This window comes from the organism of the source record quoted next, unplaced genomic scaffold (genome assembly GCF_019419815.1).
Source record: "Pyrus x bretschneideri cultivar Hongxiangsu unplaced genomic scaffold, Pyrus_bretschneideri_v1 Contig39, whole genome shotgun sequence".
NCBI lineage: Eukaryota > Viridiplantae > Streptophyta > Magnoliopsida > Rosales > Rosaceae > Pyrus > Pyrus x bretschneideri.
In genome coordinates this window covers 2,858,537-2,877,500 of record NW_025999712.1, presented here as the reverse complement: position 1 = coordinate 2,877,500, position 18,964 = coordinate 2,858,537, and the positions used below count along the sequence as shown (strand labels likewise).

The 18,964-nt window shown below is 35.9% G+C and overlaps 2 protein-coding genes across 3 annotated transcripts; both read right to left on the bottom strand.

Annotated features, from left to right (window-relative positions):
* Window positions 1–438: 438 nt before the first annotated feature.
* Window positions 439–4,889, bottom strand: LOC103964715 (methylsterol monooxygenase 2-2). Of its 2 annotated transcripts, XM_048564795.1 has the most exons (8): window positions 4,677–4,889; window positions 3,852–3,921; window positions 3,173–3,310; window positions 2,090–2,235; window positions 1,800–1,919; window positions 1,459–1,671; window positions 1,271–1,351; window positions 439–755 (listed from the first exon to the last, which is right to left on the bottom strand). In XM_048564795.1, the coding sequence occupies exons 4-8, from the start codon at window positions 2,152–2,154 to the stop codon at window positions 674–676; spliced, it is 561 nt and encodes a 186-aa protein (XP_048420752.1). In that variant the 5' UTR covers window positions 2,155–2,235; window positions 3,173–3,310; window positions 3,852–3,921; window positions 4,677–4,889; the 3' UTR covers window positions 439–673. The 2 variants fall into 2 exon arrangements, with proteins under 2 accessions (XP_048420752.1, XP_009375957.1); XM_009377682.3 differs by lacking the exon at window positions 3,852–3,921.
* A 3,095-nt stretch (window positions 4,890–7,984) lies between these two features.
* On the bottom strand, window positions 7,985–10,054 carry LOC103964716 (eukaryotic translation initiation factor 3 subunit G-A-like). Its single transcript, XM_009377683.3, has 2 exons — window positions 9,632–10,054; window positions 7,985–8,675 (listed from the first exon to the last, which is right to left on the bottom strand). Exons 1-2 carry the CDS (start codon window positions 9,981–9,983, stop codon window positions 8,146–8,148), a joined length of 882 nt encoding a protein of 293 aa, XP_009375958.1. The 5' UTR covers window positions 9,984–10,054; the 3' UTR covers window positions 7,985–8,145.
* Between the last annotated feature and the right edge of the window lie 8,910 nt (window positions 10,055–18,964).

Here is an 18,964-nt window from a genome sequence, read left to right as displayed (position 1 = left end):
TTCTTTATTATTGTCTATTAGGATTTTGTGGCCTTATCTGTAACTCTTGATAATGTAGAGTGAATACATGTTAGGAAAGATATAATCCAACTTGTTTCAAATATTGTCTGTGAATTTTATTTATTGTCATGATATAACATGGCCTAATTGAAAATTGACGTCTTTTAAAAATAAAAAGTCATTTGTGTCATGTCGTTGAAAGAATGATTCTAGGGATAAATACTTTATAACTAATGTTGTTAAAAATAAATGTATTACGTATTTATGTTACAGTAGAATTTCTAGGCGAAACAATAGCTCGTTCTCTTAAACACGCAAAATTGGAAATCTTTTCATCAAAATTTGCGTCTGTTGCTCAAAAAATTCTCAACAGTATCATTGAATGATTCAATAATCATATTTCTTGGAGGCTCCTAATTGAACCGAAAGAAGAGGAAAGAATAAAAGGGCAACTTCTTCATTCATGTAAGAAATAGGAGCGCACAAATGTCCATCAAGCATTTCCACTGATTCCACACTAACATAAGCTCTAAATCAGAAAGAAATCAAACACAAAAATGCGGTTGAATACACGATGAGGCGGGGGCAGACACAAACATCTTCAGTACTGCCGATAAATCAAAGAACCGATTTACTCATGTCCAGTTGGTTCATAAAAATTCTGGCTCCCACATCACATTTCCTTGCCGTCATCTTCTAATCCGGCTTTCTTCAGCGCTTTCAGCTTTCTGTAACCTGTATCAGTTCCAAATAACCTGAAAAGTATAGTAGAAAGAGATGGTTAGCGTACTTTCAGCTGCATTATGGCATCTGTTGGTTTAATTTGTGATATAAAACATGACTGATCATTTGGGTTAAAACCAGTCATAGTTCCAGAGTCTGGAAGCATCACTGGTCTCAATGTTTAAACGTTGGTAAGACTTTGAGCCAACAAGATCCATCCACACAAATATGTACAACGAAAAAGAAATCGAGAGCCAGTTCATCTTGTAATATAAAACATTTTTAAAGCAAACCACTGACGGTATATTAGGAAAGTGCAAAATACAAGTATGCAACAGAGCTTGTCAGTCATAACAATAACATTCTTAAAATGAACAAAATTTGGTTTCTTGTTAGATTAGTAACACTTATCCTTGTTAAAATACTTATTTAAACTATTGAACAATCAGATGTAAAAGAAAAGGTAACGAAATTCCTTCGTAACTGATCCATCTCCTTTTCACTAATTAGTTCAGAGACACTTAAGCAGCACATGGTAAAACTTTACCTGTCCATGTAAACAAAAGTTGATGAATAATTGCCAGACTTGGTGTAAAGCAAACGGTGATGGTAGTCGTGAAAATCAGCGCTGTACGATGAAAGCAGAAACATTTTCAGCTTCAAATGACCAAACAGAGAAAAATACATTGTATTCACGTTGCTAAAAATGACCAAGCCGTGAAAAAGCACACTCACCCTCCATACAAAGGTAAAAAGTTTGAGAGGCTCCATGGGAAATGGTAACCACAATGTGCCTCGACAGTCTCCAGCACTCTAAGTACCATCCATAACCACAGAGTAATTAGGTGGGGCCCAGTAATGGCAGGACCAATAATGGTGGCAAAGCCAAGGAATAATATCTCGGCTGGGTGAGCATATTCAGAAGTCAGTCCAAATGGTGTAGCATACCTGCAAAGATTCAACTCATAAATAACACCATTCAAAACTCTTAGCACTGAGTAAGCAAAGATTCAACTCATAAATAACACCATTCAAAACTCTTAGCACTGAGTAAGTTACTTATAACTCTCACTTACTCATGATGGATACTGTGCACATGCTTGTACAGCCATTTTGTATGCAGAACCCTATGTCCCCAATAGAATACAAAATCCTCGAGGATGAAGTAGAAAATGATCTGAGTGGAAACAACTTTCCTGCCAAACCAAATGCAGAATTACGGAACTAAGCATTTTAAAAGTCTAAATTGTTCAGAAACGGAAAAGTTTAGGGTCTTTGTTAATTCTAAATGGGTCATATGATAATGGCATCAAACTCCATGATGTCTGAGAAAATATGCTCTAGCATATAAAGAACCTGAAAATACCAGGACGGCAATGGAAGACTACTCCGCATGCCCATGAATTTGAAGACAGGATATGAAGCAATCATAACTGGCAGATTGACACAAAGATGATACAGGACTAGGCGAGTAATACATTTCTCCTGGGCTGCAGGGCTGTTATTTTTTGTCTGCACAAAACTAGAATAAAGTCATGGCACTATTTTGATAAGATTTTATTGAAACGCCATGGGGACAGAACCTTCGTACACTAGCTGTATGAATGGAAGATAACAAAGAAACATTACAGAGAAGGAAAACTATTATGAATATGCAAAATTAGTAGCAATAGCCTATCTAGTTCATTCAAACATCTTTCTCAACATATGTGCCATTACCTCCACTAGAGAACATGAGCTCCTCCACTCCACCACAAAGACAAAACACACATAACTTTTATTTTTCTTCGTGGCAATTCGACTATTTGAACCCAATAGCTCACTCACCAAACTAGCTATAAACTGAGTCACCCCAATCAAAGAAAGAGATAGGCCATTATACCCCACCCATAGACCACTGTAAGCTAAATGCCTAAAACAAAATATATACAATGCCTCCCCTTCCACCTTCTAAAAATTACACCTGTTAACCATAATCGTTTCTCTTAATCACAGATTCACATATATAAAATGTCAATATTTTCTTAAGACCTGCACCCTTTGTATAAAGGGCTACCTTTAGAGCATCACTTGCCCCCTAAGCCCTTCCCCAAAGAGACAAAAGCTGAGACAGCCGCAATAAGGCCCAGTAAGAAGCTTTGGTCTCATACTTCTTCCTACAACATAAACTCCACCCAATTACGCTGTTCCATCACCTTCAATTCTAACCTCACGCAACCCCAACCATCCCCAATCATTTAGACTTCAGCTAAAATTACAGTTCAGACCACATTTGCCCCTACAATCTCCAAATAATTGCAAACTAAATACTTCCTTAAGGAAGCTATATTAAACAGAGCTGGAAAAACATGTCCTACAAATGCCACTAGCCAGATGAATCTTAGAGAAAAGGAAAGAAATTTCATCTTCTAAAGAATCATATCTAAGAGCTCAGTGAAGAGAGATGAACCTGAATCTTGTACTTGCTCAGCCATCCTGCCCTCTCAAGATATATAAAAGGGAGTCCAGATAAGAAGAAAACACTTTCATGGAGAAAGAAACTTCCTAGACATGCCAGTTGAAAGTCGTTGAAATTTGTGATCAGATACTGCACAGTCAAAATAGAAGAATCTCAAAAAAGTACGAAAATATCAGATACCAGTAGAGACCATTAGGTGCATGAAGTAGGAAAATTCATCATCGCAGACCACAGGAGCTGCTCACGAGAAATCAGTTACATTTTCCTTTCATTTGGGAACGCTTATAGTTTTCATGCGCACAACCTAGACTCAGTTCCCAATCCATGTGTTCGGTAGCCCAATATATACTACAAAAACTAATGAAGTTTGAACTTGCATGACATACAGGTTGGACGATTTTTAGGACCGTCTACCTAAAATGTATCAGCGCCTATGAAAAAAAAAAGTTTATTTCTCAATCCCCCCACACACACACACAAAAAAAAAAAAACAAAAAACAAAACAAAACCACCACCAACCACAGGAAAGGAAAAAAAAAAAAAAAAAAGAAGGATTAACAGAACTTTCTGAGTCAGATCTCAATAGCAGCTAATTACAAGATCAATCAGATACAGAAACAGAGTCTCCTTTTGAATTCTCTGCCCATGTATCAGTTCTCTGTCCACATACCTCCAGGTACAGTAAGTTCTCTGTCCGCTTCAATCTGTATTACTTCACATCCAAGCATCATGGGCTAACACTGTTTGACCACAAACTACGTGAAACTCACTTATGTTTGAAGGAACATAATCCTAACAATTTAACAAAGCGCCTCCAAATCGACCGCAGCATTAATCTTGAACATCTAATGCTTCCCTAATGTCACTATAACGGAAAAAGGACAGAAATTGACCACTGAAAGAGAACCAAAAACCAAATAACCCCGCCACCATGAAAACAGTAACGACAATCAAATGCACTAGGCACATCAAATCATTGCGTTATCGCACAAACAAATAATAACACTTGAATCTAATTACATTGCTTCGAATATATGATCACAATGTTTGACCACAAATTACACCAACCCGCTTCTTTGCGAAGAAACATAATCTTAATAAAATATCTCCAAAATCCTCACCAAAAATCAACTTTCAACACCTAATACTGCCCCACTATCCCTAATCTATATTCCTCAAAAGAAATCCAAAAAAGAACAACCCAGCTATCTCATTACTAAATTCAATAACCACAATACTCAAATGCACCATACAGATCAAATCATTACACCAATCACACCCAAAAAAAAAAAAACCTATCACACCAATCATAATCCACATGCCAGCATTATCACCAAATTCACACACACGGGTAAAAACAAACACAGCAATTCCAATTCAAAAGCAACCAATGCCCAACAAAAAGATCAAATCTTGGTCCAAAAAACAAATAAATAAATAAACCCCAAGTGAAATCTTTGAGCTATAAAACCAAAAGGGTTGTTAGAAAAAGTACCCTCCAGCCAGATTCAACAATGGAAGCCATGGAAAAGCAGCTTCTGGGGGGCAGAAGAAGCAGATATCTGAGAACCCAAGAAATGCAGAGGAAGAAGAAAAAGGAGAGTTACAAGAAGCAGCCCACAGGCGAGATGAGACAGACTGTCTCTCGCAAATATGAATCTGGAGAGCTCTTTGTATATTTGGGCCCTGTTGGATTTATATACGATAACCTTAGCTGAGCTGACGAGCGGAGTTCAGAGTGCGCACGTCTAATCTGCCACTTATTTTATTTTATTATTATTATTATTATTATTTTTTATAAATTTATTTTTTGAAAACAACGTCTATCTGCCACTTTGGAGTTTTGCTCCTCCTCTGATTCTTTCTGTGGTTTACCCAATTTACCCTCTTTGCATCTCTTTGCATATGAAAATTTTGAATTTTTAATATTTACCCATTAAGACAACTTAGTACTATTGTAAATGAGAGATCTTAAGTTCGATTTTTACTAAAGGAAAATTTGAACTATATTATTGCTAGTTTATTGTGAAGCTAAACACACCACCTTCTCTTAGTGTAGATATATATTACCCATTGAGGAGTTAATTTTTAATTGGGGAAGAATCACTTGGCTTGCAGTAATTAGTGGCGGTAAGGCAGCTTCGCCAAATTTCATATAATTCTGCCACTTATCTCTTAGTCAATCAACTTAAATTAACTTGCTTTAAATAATCAAATTTAATTTTTATTGTATAAATTTTTTTGCTAATTTATCTTATTCGTTGGTTTATTTTTATGTACTTTATTTGATCTAACCATCAGAAATAAGTATAGCGTGTGAATGTGGAGAACAAATGTGTGTTGAAATCAAGATTCTAAAAGATGTTAAGCACTAATCGGGCGGTGAACTGAGGCTTAGCGCCTAGGCGGATTTAAGTAAACTTATTATATATCATATAAAAATAAAATTCTATTAGAATGCATAAATTAAAATAGAATGACATATAAATTACAAAGTAATAAACATAATAAAAACATGGGGAAATATAATATGATAAGTGTTTATCCAAGTATTCAACAAGTCTCTTATAATTTATATAAAAAAAAAAAAAAAAAGCCAAATGAAAGTGATGTATTTTTTGTCTAAATGAGAGTCAAGATCTAAGTGGGTGCCTATGCATGTCTAGGTAGCCGCCTAAACAAGTCTAGACGTCTATTCTTAATTTTTAAATGTGTAGGGGTTAATCGATACGGTGACTGAAATTAACTCTCTAAGATTTTAAGTTCGACAAACGTCTAGTAGTTCATCAGTACAGATGTTAAAAAAGTATTTAAGTTCGAATTTTCTACTTTGTTGATGCCAAAAAATATTTATTCAAAATTTATAATTTGTGAAAAAAAATATGTTTATGAACCGATTAAGTCATCTGTATAAAATACATGAATAATTGACAAGAGAAATTGAACTTTTCACTAAAAGAAGAACAAAGGGAGGGTACCAAGGTGATGGTATCCACGCACTTCTTTTTATATTTCTCACCATTTCTTATTAATTTGTATTATTTGATCATTTTCAATTCATTCCACCTGACGACCGAAAAGTTAAAAAAGTGTGTAGAAGCCTAGAAGATAAAAAGAAGTATGTGGATAGTACCGCCATGAAGAAATTGAAACTTTAGATTATAGGTCCATATTTTGCATAATGACCCATTTTAAGAAAAGATGTATATCTATTTTTAAGTTTCCAAGCAATTGTATTATTTCACTTTATGTATTAGATCATTTTTTTTTTTAGGAAAGCAACTGCGCAAGCGGCGGCGGACGAAGTGGAAGCGAGAATGTCGACTTGAGTAACGCAAACATTGGTGAGAATTCAATAACTCAAACGACCCTAGAGCACACTGAAAAATCTTTTGTTAAAAAGGCCGGAGGACACAGTATCAAACAAAGATTCTGAAAATTTTAAACCTAATTTCACAGAGCATATATATCTAATAGATATTGATAATATAATAGTCCCCTGTCCCCATCATTCACAGTTCACTGTTGGACAATTCATCAACTATAATGCTAACTACTTATATAGTGAGACAGCAGCTCAGCATGTGGAGTAAGCTATAAAGAAATAAATGTCTTTGCGTACAGAAATACAGAAGAGACTCATGTTTTTTATCCGTGCTTTTACCAATATTTAGTCTTTGCTGAAGAGATTTGAGTTTGTTCAGTGTTTGGCCGATGATGTAGTCTCGTCTTTGAGCGATGATTCTATGGTCTCATCTTTCAGAGGTTACTCTATGTGGTCTCATCCTCTAGCGATGATGTTGTGTGGCCTCGCTCATCAGCGAAGATCGATGTGTGCCCTGGTATAGGTTTTGTTGCATATATCGGTCTTTTGACAAATTTGTACTGGTGCACTTGTGCTTGTGGTAGTTGTTTTAGGGATTTTTAATTAATCGCTTGTTTGTGCAAATTCACTACAGATCAATGTGTTGATTACTGAAACAATATACCAAATTGACACCCTAAGTTTTAAGTCTCATGAACACTTGATTGGAAGTGGAAAGAATATCCACCAATGCACCAACCACATTCCAACAGTGGGCGAGATGAGCTTTCATTTTACCTCACTGGGTCACTTTTAGGCGTGAAGAAAATGACATTCTACCGGACACTATCCATAATCCATCCCTCCTCTTGCTTATAACCACTCCCAAGTCTTTCCCCCACGGAAGGAAAGTTCACCTCTCCGGCTCTCATACGCTTTTCGGATGGAGGGCCTCATACCCTTCGTTTACAGGGCGATACTTCGGTATAAGGCCGGTGGGCAACTGACCATGGAAGACTCCTGGTACAGCAAATTGCCTGTCGTGCCATACATAACAAGTCCGGCAGATTCTGCAAGCTCCGATCGAGCGGAAATCCAACTCCGTCTGTCCGAATGTCTCTTGTCTTCTACCTCGGCCATGAGTCCTCCCCCGAGCTTCCGACCCATTGCCTCTTCTGGGATCCAGTTCCCTGTTTGCGCTTCTTCCTCCAGCACACTCATATCCTAACAAGAAATCGGCACCTGGTGCTTACAGAATAACTAAGAAAAATGTTGATAGCATGAGCCTATTGTGAAAAAATAATGATACGCTATTGAGTTTCTTGTATTCTCCTTTTTTTGCATGGAATGTTTGTTCACTAATGCAAGAATTGTGTACGAAACTCGAACCCTCGATTTTATTCAGCAGAAGCAACAATTTTCGTTGCAGCGTAAACCTAAATTCTCCAGGCATATCTCCAAAATGTTTCAAAGACAATCAAAATTTTCAGGCATACCAATTTTTAAGCTGAAAGCAACTAATATTAATTACTCATTTAGTACTCTTACAAGCAAGAGCAACAAAATCCTGAACATAGGTTTAAACAAAGCATCTGAACAGAACATTATAGGACCAAAACCCTGCAAGACATTCCTAATGTGAATATCTTTATGGAAAACTCTAATTTGTCCTCGGTGTGGCCCATTCAACCCTGAGGATGAGATTGTCATAACCGTACCCGTTCAGTTTGTTGATTGCTCTCTGGGCATCTTCCCTGTTCACAAAGTTGACGAAACCAAATCCTCTGCTAACGGAAGTATTCTTATCCAAAGCAACGTAAACACGGCTAACAGCACCAAAAGGCCGGAAAAGTTCAAGCAAGTCAGGCTCACGAGTGTCCTCTGAAAGGTTGGTGACACGAACAGAGTTCTCATCATTCCTTCGTCTCATATCACTTCCAACTCTGTCTCCACCTCCTCTCTGGACTGGAGGAACATACTTACCTGTGCTAGGAGTTCCAGGCACTGCTTCTGTTGTAGGAGGTTTATCAATAAATCCTTCAGTCGGTGGGGCGAGATCCTTATACGGGCAATGTGAAGTCCAGTGATCACCCTTCTTACCACAAGTCCTACAAAGTTTGAGAGCAGCCCCTCCTTTTGTGAGTTGAGACAGAGGGTCTCCTCCAGCCTTTGGTTCTTCTGCTTTGCTACCTGTTCACAGTCATATACAGAAAATAATAATCAGAAAACCCAACATACCAATTACCATGACCAATTGGCATCGATCGATAACAAATAAATCTATTCTATATCAAGAGAAAATCAAACAAATCTCTGACAAAAGACATAACAGAGAAGCCGCAGATGCAATGCAATATATGAGGGCAACAACAAATAGTTCCTCTATTTTACTCCATGTTAACAATGCATCATCCACAAAACAAAATCACATGGCTAGTGAAGGTAACTTCAAAAATCAAACTGATCCAACAAATTTGAACTACATCATATCCGAGAAAGTAACCATAATAACAGTAGGCCACTTGACTAAAACAACCTTTAACCTCTCCACAAACCTAATTAGGGGATTTGAGCACGGAACCAGATGACGTTATAAGATTTCAACTAAACATACTCACAATCTCGGGTTAGAAATCTACATCGTATAACTAGACATACACGCATGTCCGTATGAAGTTATAAGATTTAAACCAATCCCGGTGGTCAGCTAGACAGTCTACGGACTCATGTACCAAGCCAGCATTTGTTCATTTAAACATAGAAATTGCCTCAAACAGACATTTCCATTAAACAAGATAAAAGCAAGGGAAATAAAACGAAAATGCGTAGTAATGGTTAGGTTATTCGTATCGACCATTTAAAATTCCACTCTCTCCTTCCTCCAAACAACAAAATAAAACAAATTCAATTCAATTTTAGCTTCATTTATTCCAATTGCAAAAATTTATTTAGTCAAATTTTAATCTAAAGGATTAATAGATGTCTATCCCAAATACCAACAGAGAAATATATGACCAAAATCTCATGGGAAATATTCCAAATTAGCCAAATGTAGTTCTTCACACAAATTCCATATAATCTTCCTCAAAATCCGAAATTAAAAACCCTAATACCGAAAACCTGAAAAGAAGAATTCAAAAGCTTACCAGGAGCCCTGGGGCGCTCGAGGAAGATCTCTTCGGTGGAGACCATGGTGAGCCTAGCACCGACGTCCTCGTGCACGGCGTCGCCGAACTTGGGCCAGGAGCGGCGCTCCACGGCCCGCTTACTGAGCCGGGCCTGGGCGAGTCTCCGAACCCGGGTAATGGTCGTGATCTTGACCTTATTTCCATCCTCGTTGAACTTGTATTCGATCACCCTCTTGATCCCGTCCTCGTCGGGCCCAATCACCTGCCTCGGCGGCAGGAGAAAGTCGAGGTCTTCGCCGTCGTCCTCCTCGAGCTCTCCCCATCGGAGCTTTGGGGGTTGGTTTCCGGATCCGGGTCTCACTAGAGCCATCGCTGTACGTGCGGGGGGAAGGAGACGAAGAGACTTGGGGATTTTTTCAGGGTTAAAGATTAGGGCTTTGTGAGAGAGAGAGTGTGTGCCGAGAGATGAAGGCAAAACCGTTTTGGTTGGGTTTATGCATGTGTTGTTGGTCGCTGGTGGATTGAGTTTTGTTGGGCCTTTAATTACGTTAGTGTTTGTTTTGGGCTGGTGAGCTTGGTTTTATTTCTTCTGGGAGGCCTTTCTAATACCATCTTCAATGGTGACCTAAAACCTAAATTTTTCCTTTTTTTTCCCTCCAAATCCACTCCAACCCAAAACCTAAACTAAACCTAAAACCTGAAACCCAAAAGGAAGGCAAATACCAGCCACAATTTAGCCCACAAATTCAAGTGGGACCCGCGGATGAGAGTGAAATCTGGGCTGTGAAGCCCACACCCCAAAACCCACTCGCCCAACGCGCTACACGCGCCAAGGACCTTTCCAGCTGAGGCCCACCCACGTGGGGCTGTCCCCCTTGCGTGTCAACAACACTGTAGCCCAACAGCTACTTTTCTTCATCCAACGACCAGTTTAATTGGACCGTTGGTTAATCCAACGGTCCACGTTCAATTTTTTTTTATATTTATATATTTATTGTCTTTTTTATTTTTTAAGTTTATGTGGTTTATTAAATGTCATTGGTATTAAGTTTATGTGGTTTATCTTGATTTTCATGTATTGATTTAGTGATTTTTCAAAATTTATTGGAATTTAAATATTTTAGGTTAAAATGTTCATAAAATTAATTTAGGATAGTCTACATAAATTTTTTTTTTATAAAAAAAGTTAATTTAAAAAAAAATAGCCTTAATTCATTCTTTGATAATCTGGTGCTAAAATTTTAAGCCAGAAGGGTTGGAGTAGAAAAGCTGTTTTTGGGCTAAAACCTAAATTTTCTAGGCTAAATATTTTTAGGTTTTAGGTCACCATTGGAGATGGTCTAAAGTGCAATACATATTCATATCTTAACTATCATAAGTGATCAAAATAGTATAATAGTGAAATCTAGTTTTGATGTAGATCATATGGCGGAATGGATTGAGGATCAAGTTGAAAGGCGCAAATCGGGCAACAACCACACTGCTATGTGTCAAATTTGGGCCATGGTATGTTGTTAAAGTGACGACGACGCGCATTAAGCACATTGTTTTGTTGTGATATATGGGCTTTCTAGCCAAATTCTGTCGTTTTTAGTGTTTTATTAGAGTTCTAAGTTTTAAGGACGTCATTATTTTGTTAATTTTTTCATTCTAATCATGGACTTGCCACTTAGTACTACGGTCTAGTGGTACTCTTCTTCACTTGTAAGTGAGAGGTCTTTGGTTTGATTCTCGCTAAAAACGAATTTGAATAACATAATTGCTAACCCATTGTGAGACTATCCCTCTCCCTTCATGTAGATATATCGTTTGTTAAAATAAAAATCATCGACTCCAAGGGCTTCTAGGGTTAAGATACACAGTATATAAGACTCTTTGGCTTTAGGTTTGTTATCTTATCAATTATGAATCAATAAATTTTGAATTTCTCGTTTTTTAAAATTAACATTGATTGATCTTCTCTTTGTCACACTGCGTCAGACTTCGATAATTGCAACCAACTGATGGTTTGCAGATCAGCCTAACAAAGCTTTTGAGACAGATTAATTTGCTACCGAAGGCACCATGCATGATGAACAACAATAAAAAAGGTTTGCAGACAGAGAAAATGAAAATCCATTCATTCAAATGCAAAACTTCACAATCGCACGCAGTAAACAATCCTAGTACAACAAACACAAAAGGATACCTCCCAATTTCCTTACAAAAAAAAAATTAAATAGCGATGTAATTGTAGACAATAATTGAACAAAAGTGCAAAAAGAAAGCACCAACTTTACAGTGTCATCAACCACCGTCGCCACCACCGCCGTCGCCACCACCATGACCACTACCACTGTCACCGCCATCCATAATAGACAGGTGGGCAGCAGTCATCACTACAACAGCTGCGCTACCAACATCACTGCTTGAGGCTGCAGCGGCCGTGGTGGTGCCTCCATCAACCTGACCACCACCGGGAGCCGTTGCACCATCATGATGTCCTCTACTCTTGCGGCTTCGACGAGAGCTGGAATGAGACGACCGATCATCCTGCAGTTTCTCTTGATGATCTTTGTGTTTGCGGCCTGTAGGTATGCAGAAACAAGTGGTTTTGCTCTTCATGTTAATTTTGGTTAACGAATATTAGCATCAAAACATCTAAATTATAAGAGACGCATGAATGAATGGTTTGTGAAAGCACGTGTTAGTTGTACATGATCATTTCTTATTTAACAAGTTTTATATCATGACGTGTAACACGATCATGGTAATGACCGATAACCTTTTCCTTTCGTATTCTTCCATTTTTCAAATTGGTTCAAAGCTTCTTTTACCTACTTTGATTATACTTAATAATACATACGCAATTATTACTTATACACTCAGCTCGTCCCTCATATGTAAATTATGTTAAACAAGTGAAGTAGTATTAAAGCATCTAATTCAAAACTAACTGACAATAGAAGAAACCAAAACGCGTTTTGTCATCCAAAAAAAAATCAAGACGCATTTTAAACTATAATGAAAGGCTTCAATTTTGGACGTGGGATAAGACTTTTGATGCGTTGTACTAATACAGAAAGACTCTTAATGCGTTGTACTAATACAAAAATTTAAAGTTATGAACATGATTATGTTATGTAAATCATGAAAGAAAAAGCCAAAAGATTCTTTAGAAAGTTGAAATGGACATATAATCTTACTAAGGAAGATTATGGAGGCATGTATCACGGAGAATATGGGTGCTATTCGTTGATTGATAGCAGCTAGGTAAGGTTGTATCTGTGAAATTATATAGACGTGTTTTCATCACTATTGATAGGGTGTTGGCTAATGAGTAATGATAGTATGGCACATGTTTATTAGATGCTAAGGAGAAGAGATCTAAAAGATTGTCTGAGAAAGCCCGAGAGTGTTCAATTTTGTGGTGGTGTATGTAGATGACAAAGTGGATACAAATAGTGCCGGTTCCCAGGGTTGTGTTCCAAGTGCAAGAGAGCAACTTGTATGATATAAATACAACGTCATAGTAGCGTCTTGTGCTAATGATACAACAATATGTGGAGAAAGACCAATGCATGTTCTTGTAGTATTGGCATGAGACGTCATCGAACGACACACCCTTACCATACAAGTCACCCTTCAAGTGTAAATATATTATTTGCTTTCCAAGCCTCTCCTATCATTGCTCCCAAAAGAAAAAAGCCTGAAGGAAGGCAACCAAATAAACAAAGTCCAAACCAGCTACAAATGAATAGGAGAAAGTTATCCGAAGTCACAAGTGGTTTGTACTTCAGATGATTAATTAATTAATAGCATTCATTACAGCATTTGATCGTTTTGTTCAATTTCCTAACTCTCAATATCAATTGTGTCAGAAATGGGGATGATTACACTTTACACCTTCTTGTTTAGAACAAGTAACATTTTGGTCCCTACCTTGTAAAAGAAGACACTTTCTTATCTTTCAGTTGGGGATTCTGACACTTTTAAGCCATCTGTGAAAACAATTGTTAAGTTATTTTGCTTTTTTTAAGGTAGCACTTATTGACCTATCTTTACCTATCCTTCTCGCGTATGGAGTGATGTTGAATTGTTAACAAATGTTATATGGACATTAAAAAAGGATATTTTCATAATATAATCCTTAACCTACATACAGATAGAGATATGGACCATGGTGACCTAATATGTGATCGAGAAAAAACTGAAATACATATGTGAGTCTTCATGATCCCTTGAATGATGGATTGTAGTGGCTTGACCACCAGCTGATCCTTAAAAAAAAAACAAAATAAAGAAAAAAAACAGTTAAGTTAATTGCTGGACGGATTAAAGCGTCAATAGCGAAACAATTTCTAGCTTTAAGAGTAATTGTGATGGGCAGATATGGTCTTCCCACTCCACTTATTGATATGTAGATTTTTACACATCTCTTTTAACTCTCATCTCTCCTTAATATTTAGCAATCAAATTGAATAAATCAACAAAATCAACGAACATGATTCCATAAGAGTATATGAGAACTTAAAAAGAATGTTGTTTATCATTTTCTAATGACCCGCGTTTGACATGATTTCGCTTGTTTTAATGCTTTTGCTTAGCATGTTGTTCTGTGCGCCTTTTTTTTAGGATCAAATATATACTGTTATTTAATTATCAGTGGAAAGACCCTAATTAAAACCAGTCATTCTCAAAAGAGTGCTCTAACATGCACTGTTCTGTAGCATCTAATAAAGAGAATTTTAACGAAAAACTCTCGGTACTGTTCACTTTAACAAAAAATCATATTTTTACACTAAAAAGTTAATTATGGTACTATTCACTTTACCCTTTATTTTGTTCTTATCATTAAAACTCAAAGTTTTCAAATCATTTTCATTAGTTTGTCTTCTAATAAAAGTAATCCATGCTGTAATGGAACTCTAATTTGCAAATAAAGATTGATCCAAATAAAACTAAACCATTCAATATAGCAATTAGCCAAACTCATGATGTTACCTTGGCTAGCTGGATATAAGGAAAAAGGATTGTAACATGAGAGAAGCAAAGGGGGTCAACCTCTTTCAAAATTTCAACTTGGATTTTGGCAATGCAATATAGTTGGATTCTCATATCGATCCAAATGAATTTTTCTTTCCATGAAGGTAAATCTTTACCTACTAGGCAAGAGAATAGCAAGTTACAAATTATGTCTCGGTAGGACATGTATATTACTATGAAATTCATAAATGAAGTAGTTAATGGTGGGGTTACCATTATCCTTTTTCTAGTGGTGAATCTTGTATGTGTTCCTTAAAAAAGGAAGTTGTCCATTTTTTGGGATCTCGAAGGGGTGTGGAAACACAATGGAAATGGAAAAGAGATGTAAACTCTAGTTTCTTCGGAAATGACAAGATCTTTAGTGCAAGAAGAAGGAGTTAGACCCGTATTCAACCTTTTAGTATTTGAAATATTTTGGTTTGGAAAATCTGCTTCCAATTCGATTCGATCAAAAACACCTCTACTGAAACCAAAATGTGCCATGAATAGAATTACCTGGTGTGATGATTCCATGCACATTGGCTTGTTGCATAACACAAGTTCTACATCCGTCGTTCTGCCCTTTGCGTGTGCGAGTATATGTTGGGGGATGATCTCCACACTCATTTTACCTTTTTAGTACATATTATAATTTCTATCATTTGATTCTCCTTTGTCTATTCAAATTAACGGCAAGAGAATGTTTAAGAAGAGAAAATATAGTGTGAAAAGTCTTTTTAGCCAAAATGGCCTCTGAGATTGGTATAACTTCTCTTTTTTGTTCATAAGATTTGAAATCGATACAATTGGTCCTCGAGTTTGTCCACCGTCAATTATTTTGATCATTTCGTGAAAGAAAAAAAAAATCTCTCTTAAAGAAAGACTATAATGACAAAAATACTCTCAAATTAGTAAACAATGGGCCAAAATGATTTTACAAAAATTGAGGGTGTTTTTGTCATTATGTCGTTATTTAATGAAAATTTTTCACAGAATGACTAAAAGGAATAAAGGATTGACGGTGGACAAATTCAATGATCAGTTCTATCAACTTTAAATCTCATGGACCAAATAAAAAATTATGCCAATCTCAAAGATCAATAATTAAAAAATTACGTGAAAATCATTTTTCTATAGAATATAATTTTTCACTTAGAAGTTAGAAATACTCACCCTTTAACATTTCAATAATACCTGACAATAAAATTTCCCTAGCATGTTAATGCAAGATTCCGAGCTTCTAGACTTAGCATAGGTATTCTAGAAGCTTGATAAATTATTGGCATGATAAATTATTGAACCCTTTTTCACATTTGATTGACGTGTAGGTCCAAATAACAGGTCAATAAATTATTCCCTTCCGACCTAAATTTATTAATCTAACTAAAGTTAGCCTTTCTAGAAACATTTCACAAAGAAATTATGCAACTAATTGCGATAGAGCATCCAAATATCCTGAATAATTGATGGTCTGATATGATCAGTGAAGGAGCCACATTGAGGTCACGCACGGTTGGTCCAAGTCCATTTGAAAATTTTTCTAGTGTATATTAATTGTGTGCAAGATTAGACAATAAATAACATGGGGTCGCTGAATATAATTTGTTAGTTTCAACCAAGCATGAGTTTGAAGCTCGCTGGTCTTTACATATTTTGTTTATCTTAACCTAGCCTTATGTTTTACCATTTAAGTATTAATTCCTTTTTTGTCAGTTCATATAAAATAAGGCCTATACGATTTAGAGAAAGATCCAGTTAATGTTGAAAGAAAATCTTATAGTAAAATAGTTTTGAGCCATAAATTTAACTTTTTATTCAAATATAGTGTGGTAATCTTTTTTTTTTTTTTTTTTTTAATCAAAGCTTGTAAACAATTTTTTGTTCTTATGGTATAATTGTCTCAATACTAAACTTTTCATATAAATTTTAAAGTTCCTTCACTCTTGTTTGATTAAAATTTTCCCAAAACAAAATGATGATCTCATTGATCATGGGATAAAAAATTATGATCCAATCATTTATCATGGAAAAAAAATAAAGGCACGTAACCGATTACACATAAGGTTTTTATTCACGACGGTAAATTTCTTACTAAAATGCATAGGTCTTTTATTTAGGTTTCGAATTCAAATCCCCTCCTCTATTTAGATTAAACAAATTTCACGTTACACAAATTCTATTGATTGCAAGACTAAAATAGCGTCCCGCTAATATATATATAATCTCTGTCTCTTGTTGCCTGACCCCGGTATTGGGGGTCTTCACTATATAGGCCATCAGGAAACCCTTGCGTTGGGATCTTTCCACTGGCATTTATTGCACCACATATGTAAGCTTACTGGCATTTTTTCACCTACCATCCTGATATAGTCCAAAATTGGATTGAGAGTTTCAAGTAGCTCAACGAGCTGAGCATCATGTTTCCCGTCCAAAATTGGATTGAGAGTTTCATCTCACACGTCTTTGTACTATTGACTTCATCTATTCTATAGATCCTCTCTCTCTTTCAGTTCTTAGTGAGATAGGTATTTCCAACTCATTATCTTGATAGTTTTGTTGCAATGTATTTTACCAGATACTATTATTTTTTTCCGGAGCTTAGATGCTGTTGCAACTTGTAAGGACCCCTTTTGAGAGTTGTTCTTCATGAATATGTATATTTTAATACCCTTTTTCTTCATGAAATTGATATCGTATTTCCTTTTTAAAAACAATATTAATTGAAAAAAAAATACAATAAGAAAGTACAGTTACGGTTTCTTTTGTTTTGATAAAATTTTAAAGGCTCGTTTAGAAGTGTCTTTAAAATTGGTGAAAATGCTTTTTGTGAATTTTTTTTTTTTAGAATCATTCTTGGTAAACATGCAAGTGAAACTTGAAAAACACTTCAAGTACTTTTGAAACTCAAAAATATTTTTTCTAAAAATATTTTGAATCATTTTTTATAAATACTTTCAAACGGGTACTGAATATAAATTCTAGCAAAAGTTAAAAAAATAAGAAAGAGAATTTTGTTAGTCCAGGTACTATTTTTGTTGGACTTGGTTTCCTCAATCTCTGTTAAACTGTAGTGGACTTCTTTGGTCAGAGTTGGTGGACTTTTTCCAAGCCGAAAGACGAAAAAGGTCTCTAGAAGGCCATAAGATAACCCTAATACTGTTTTTGGTCAGAGTTGGTGGACTTTGGTACATACACGTAAAAGAACTGTCCTTTTCATGAGTTTGAAATTATCATATTCTTGTTAATTACTTTAGTACATAAGTTAATCTACTTCTAGAAGAAAGAAGCAAATTATTATATTATTCACCGAATATATGCATGCTGCAGATATGGGCAGTGGGATAAGGTTAACCACCAAAATGCACCATTAGAGCATTAGCAAGAATATTATACGCCCACTCGATCTATCTCTCAACCCACCATCCGACTTGTAATAATTGTTTAAATTAAGGGTTATTACATGTACACTTCACATATTGTTGAATAAACTCCACATACATTTTGCATTTGCTTTTTCAATTAAATTTTATCTTAATATACCTCATTTACTTCCCCATATTACCCTCCCACCCCCATTTTCAACATACACCTTACGTTTTATATATACATCCCACATTATTCACATCTTATAATGCTCAGTCACAATCAAGATTGGAGGAAGATGAGGCTGCTGAGAATCTGGAGAGGGTGGCAGGCGAGGTAATTCGCTGAGGTTTAATGACAAAAATTCGAGGGTAAAAGCAGCAAGGGAAAGGAGAACAATCAGAGGGTCTCTTGTAATGTGAATGGCACTAGGACTTTGCCCAGATTGGCAAAAACGTAGCTGAATGTTGATGTAGTTTCATTGCATTTTCAGATGTATGAAAAAATAAACATATTTATTTATTGGTGTTGAATTGCAGAACAGAGATTGTGTTTAGCCATTTTATTACTATTATCATTTCTTTAAATTGGGGTTATGCCGTGAGACGACATACATAAGGAAATATTGTTAATTTCTTCGCACTCCATTCAAGTTCTAATCCGGCAGTTTCATCATTTTGCTTGCATTTGTTGGGAAGATAAAAAAATAGATAAATAATACGTTAAAAGTGGTTTAAGGTTTATTCAGAAATTTTTTATTTTTTATTTTAAAACTTAATAAGCTCAAAATTAGCATTGCATAGTAGAGTGTATAAGTTATTTAATATCAAATTTGAATGTGGGGTGTATTCAACGGTACATGAGATGCTAATAAAAAAAGCCTTAAATTAATCCTCACCCTAAACAAAACAATAATTGAACTACAAAATAGCAGGCACTCAAAGGAGAAACTTTTAGTTATGACGGGAACAGAAGTGGTATACC

Bases quoted from the DNA above. Each gene is read 5' to 3' on its own strand.
- LOC103964715 (XM_009377682.3), bottom strand. From the start codon at position 4,706: ATGGCTTCCATTGTTGAATCTGGCTGGAGG. The intron at 3,311-4,676 runs GTACTTTTTCTA...TTGACTGTGCAG, and splicing joins TTGTTGAATCTGGCTGGAGG to TATCTGATCACAAATTTCAA. The intron at 2,236-3,172 runs GTTCATCTCTCT...AGTTTTGTGCAG, and splicing joins TGAGCAAGTACAAGATTCAG to ACAAAAAATAACAGCCCTGC.
- LOC103964716 (XM_009377683.3), bottom strand. From the start codon at position 9,983: ATGGCTCTAGTGAGACCCGGATCCGGAAACCAACCCCCAAAGCTCCGA. The intron at 8,676-9,631 runs GTAAGCTTTTGA...GACTGTGAACAG, and splicing joins CGAGCGCCCCAGGGCTCCTG to GTAGCAAAGCAGAAGAACCA.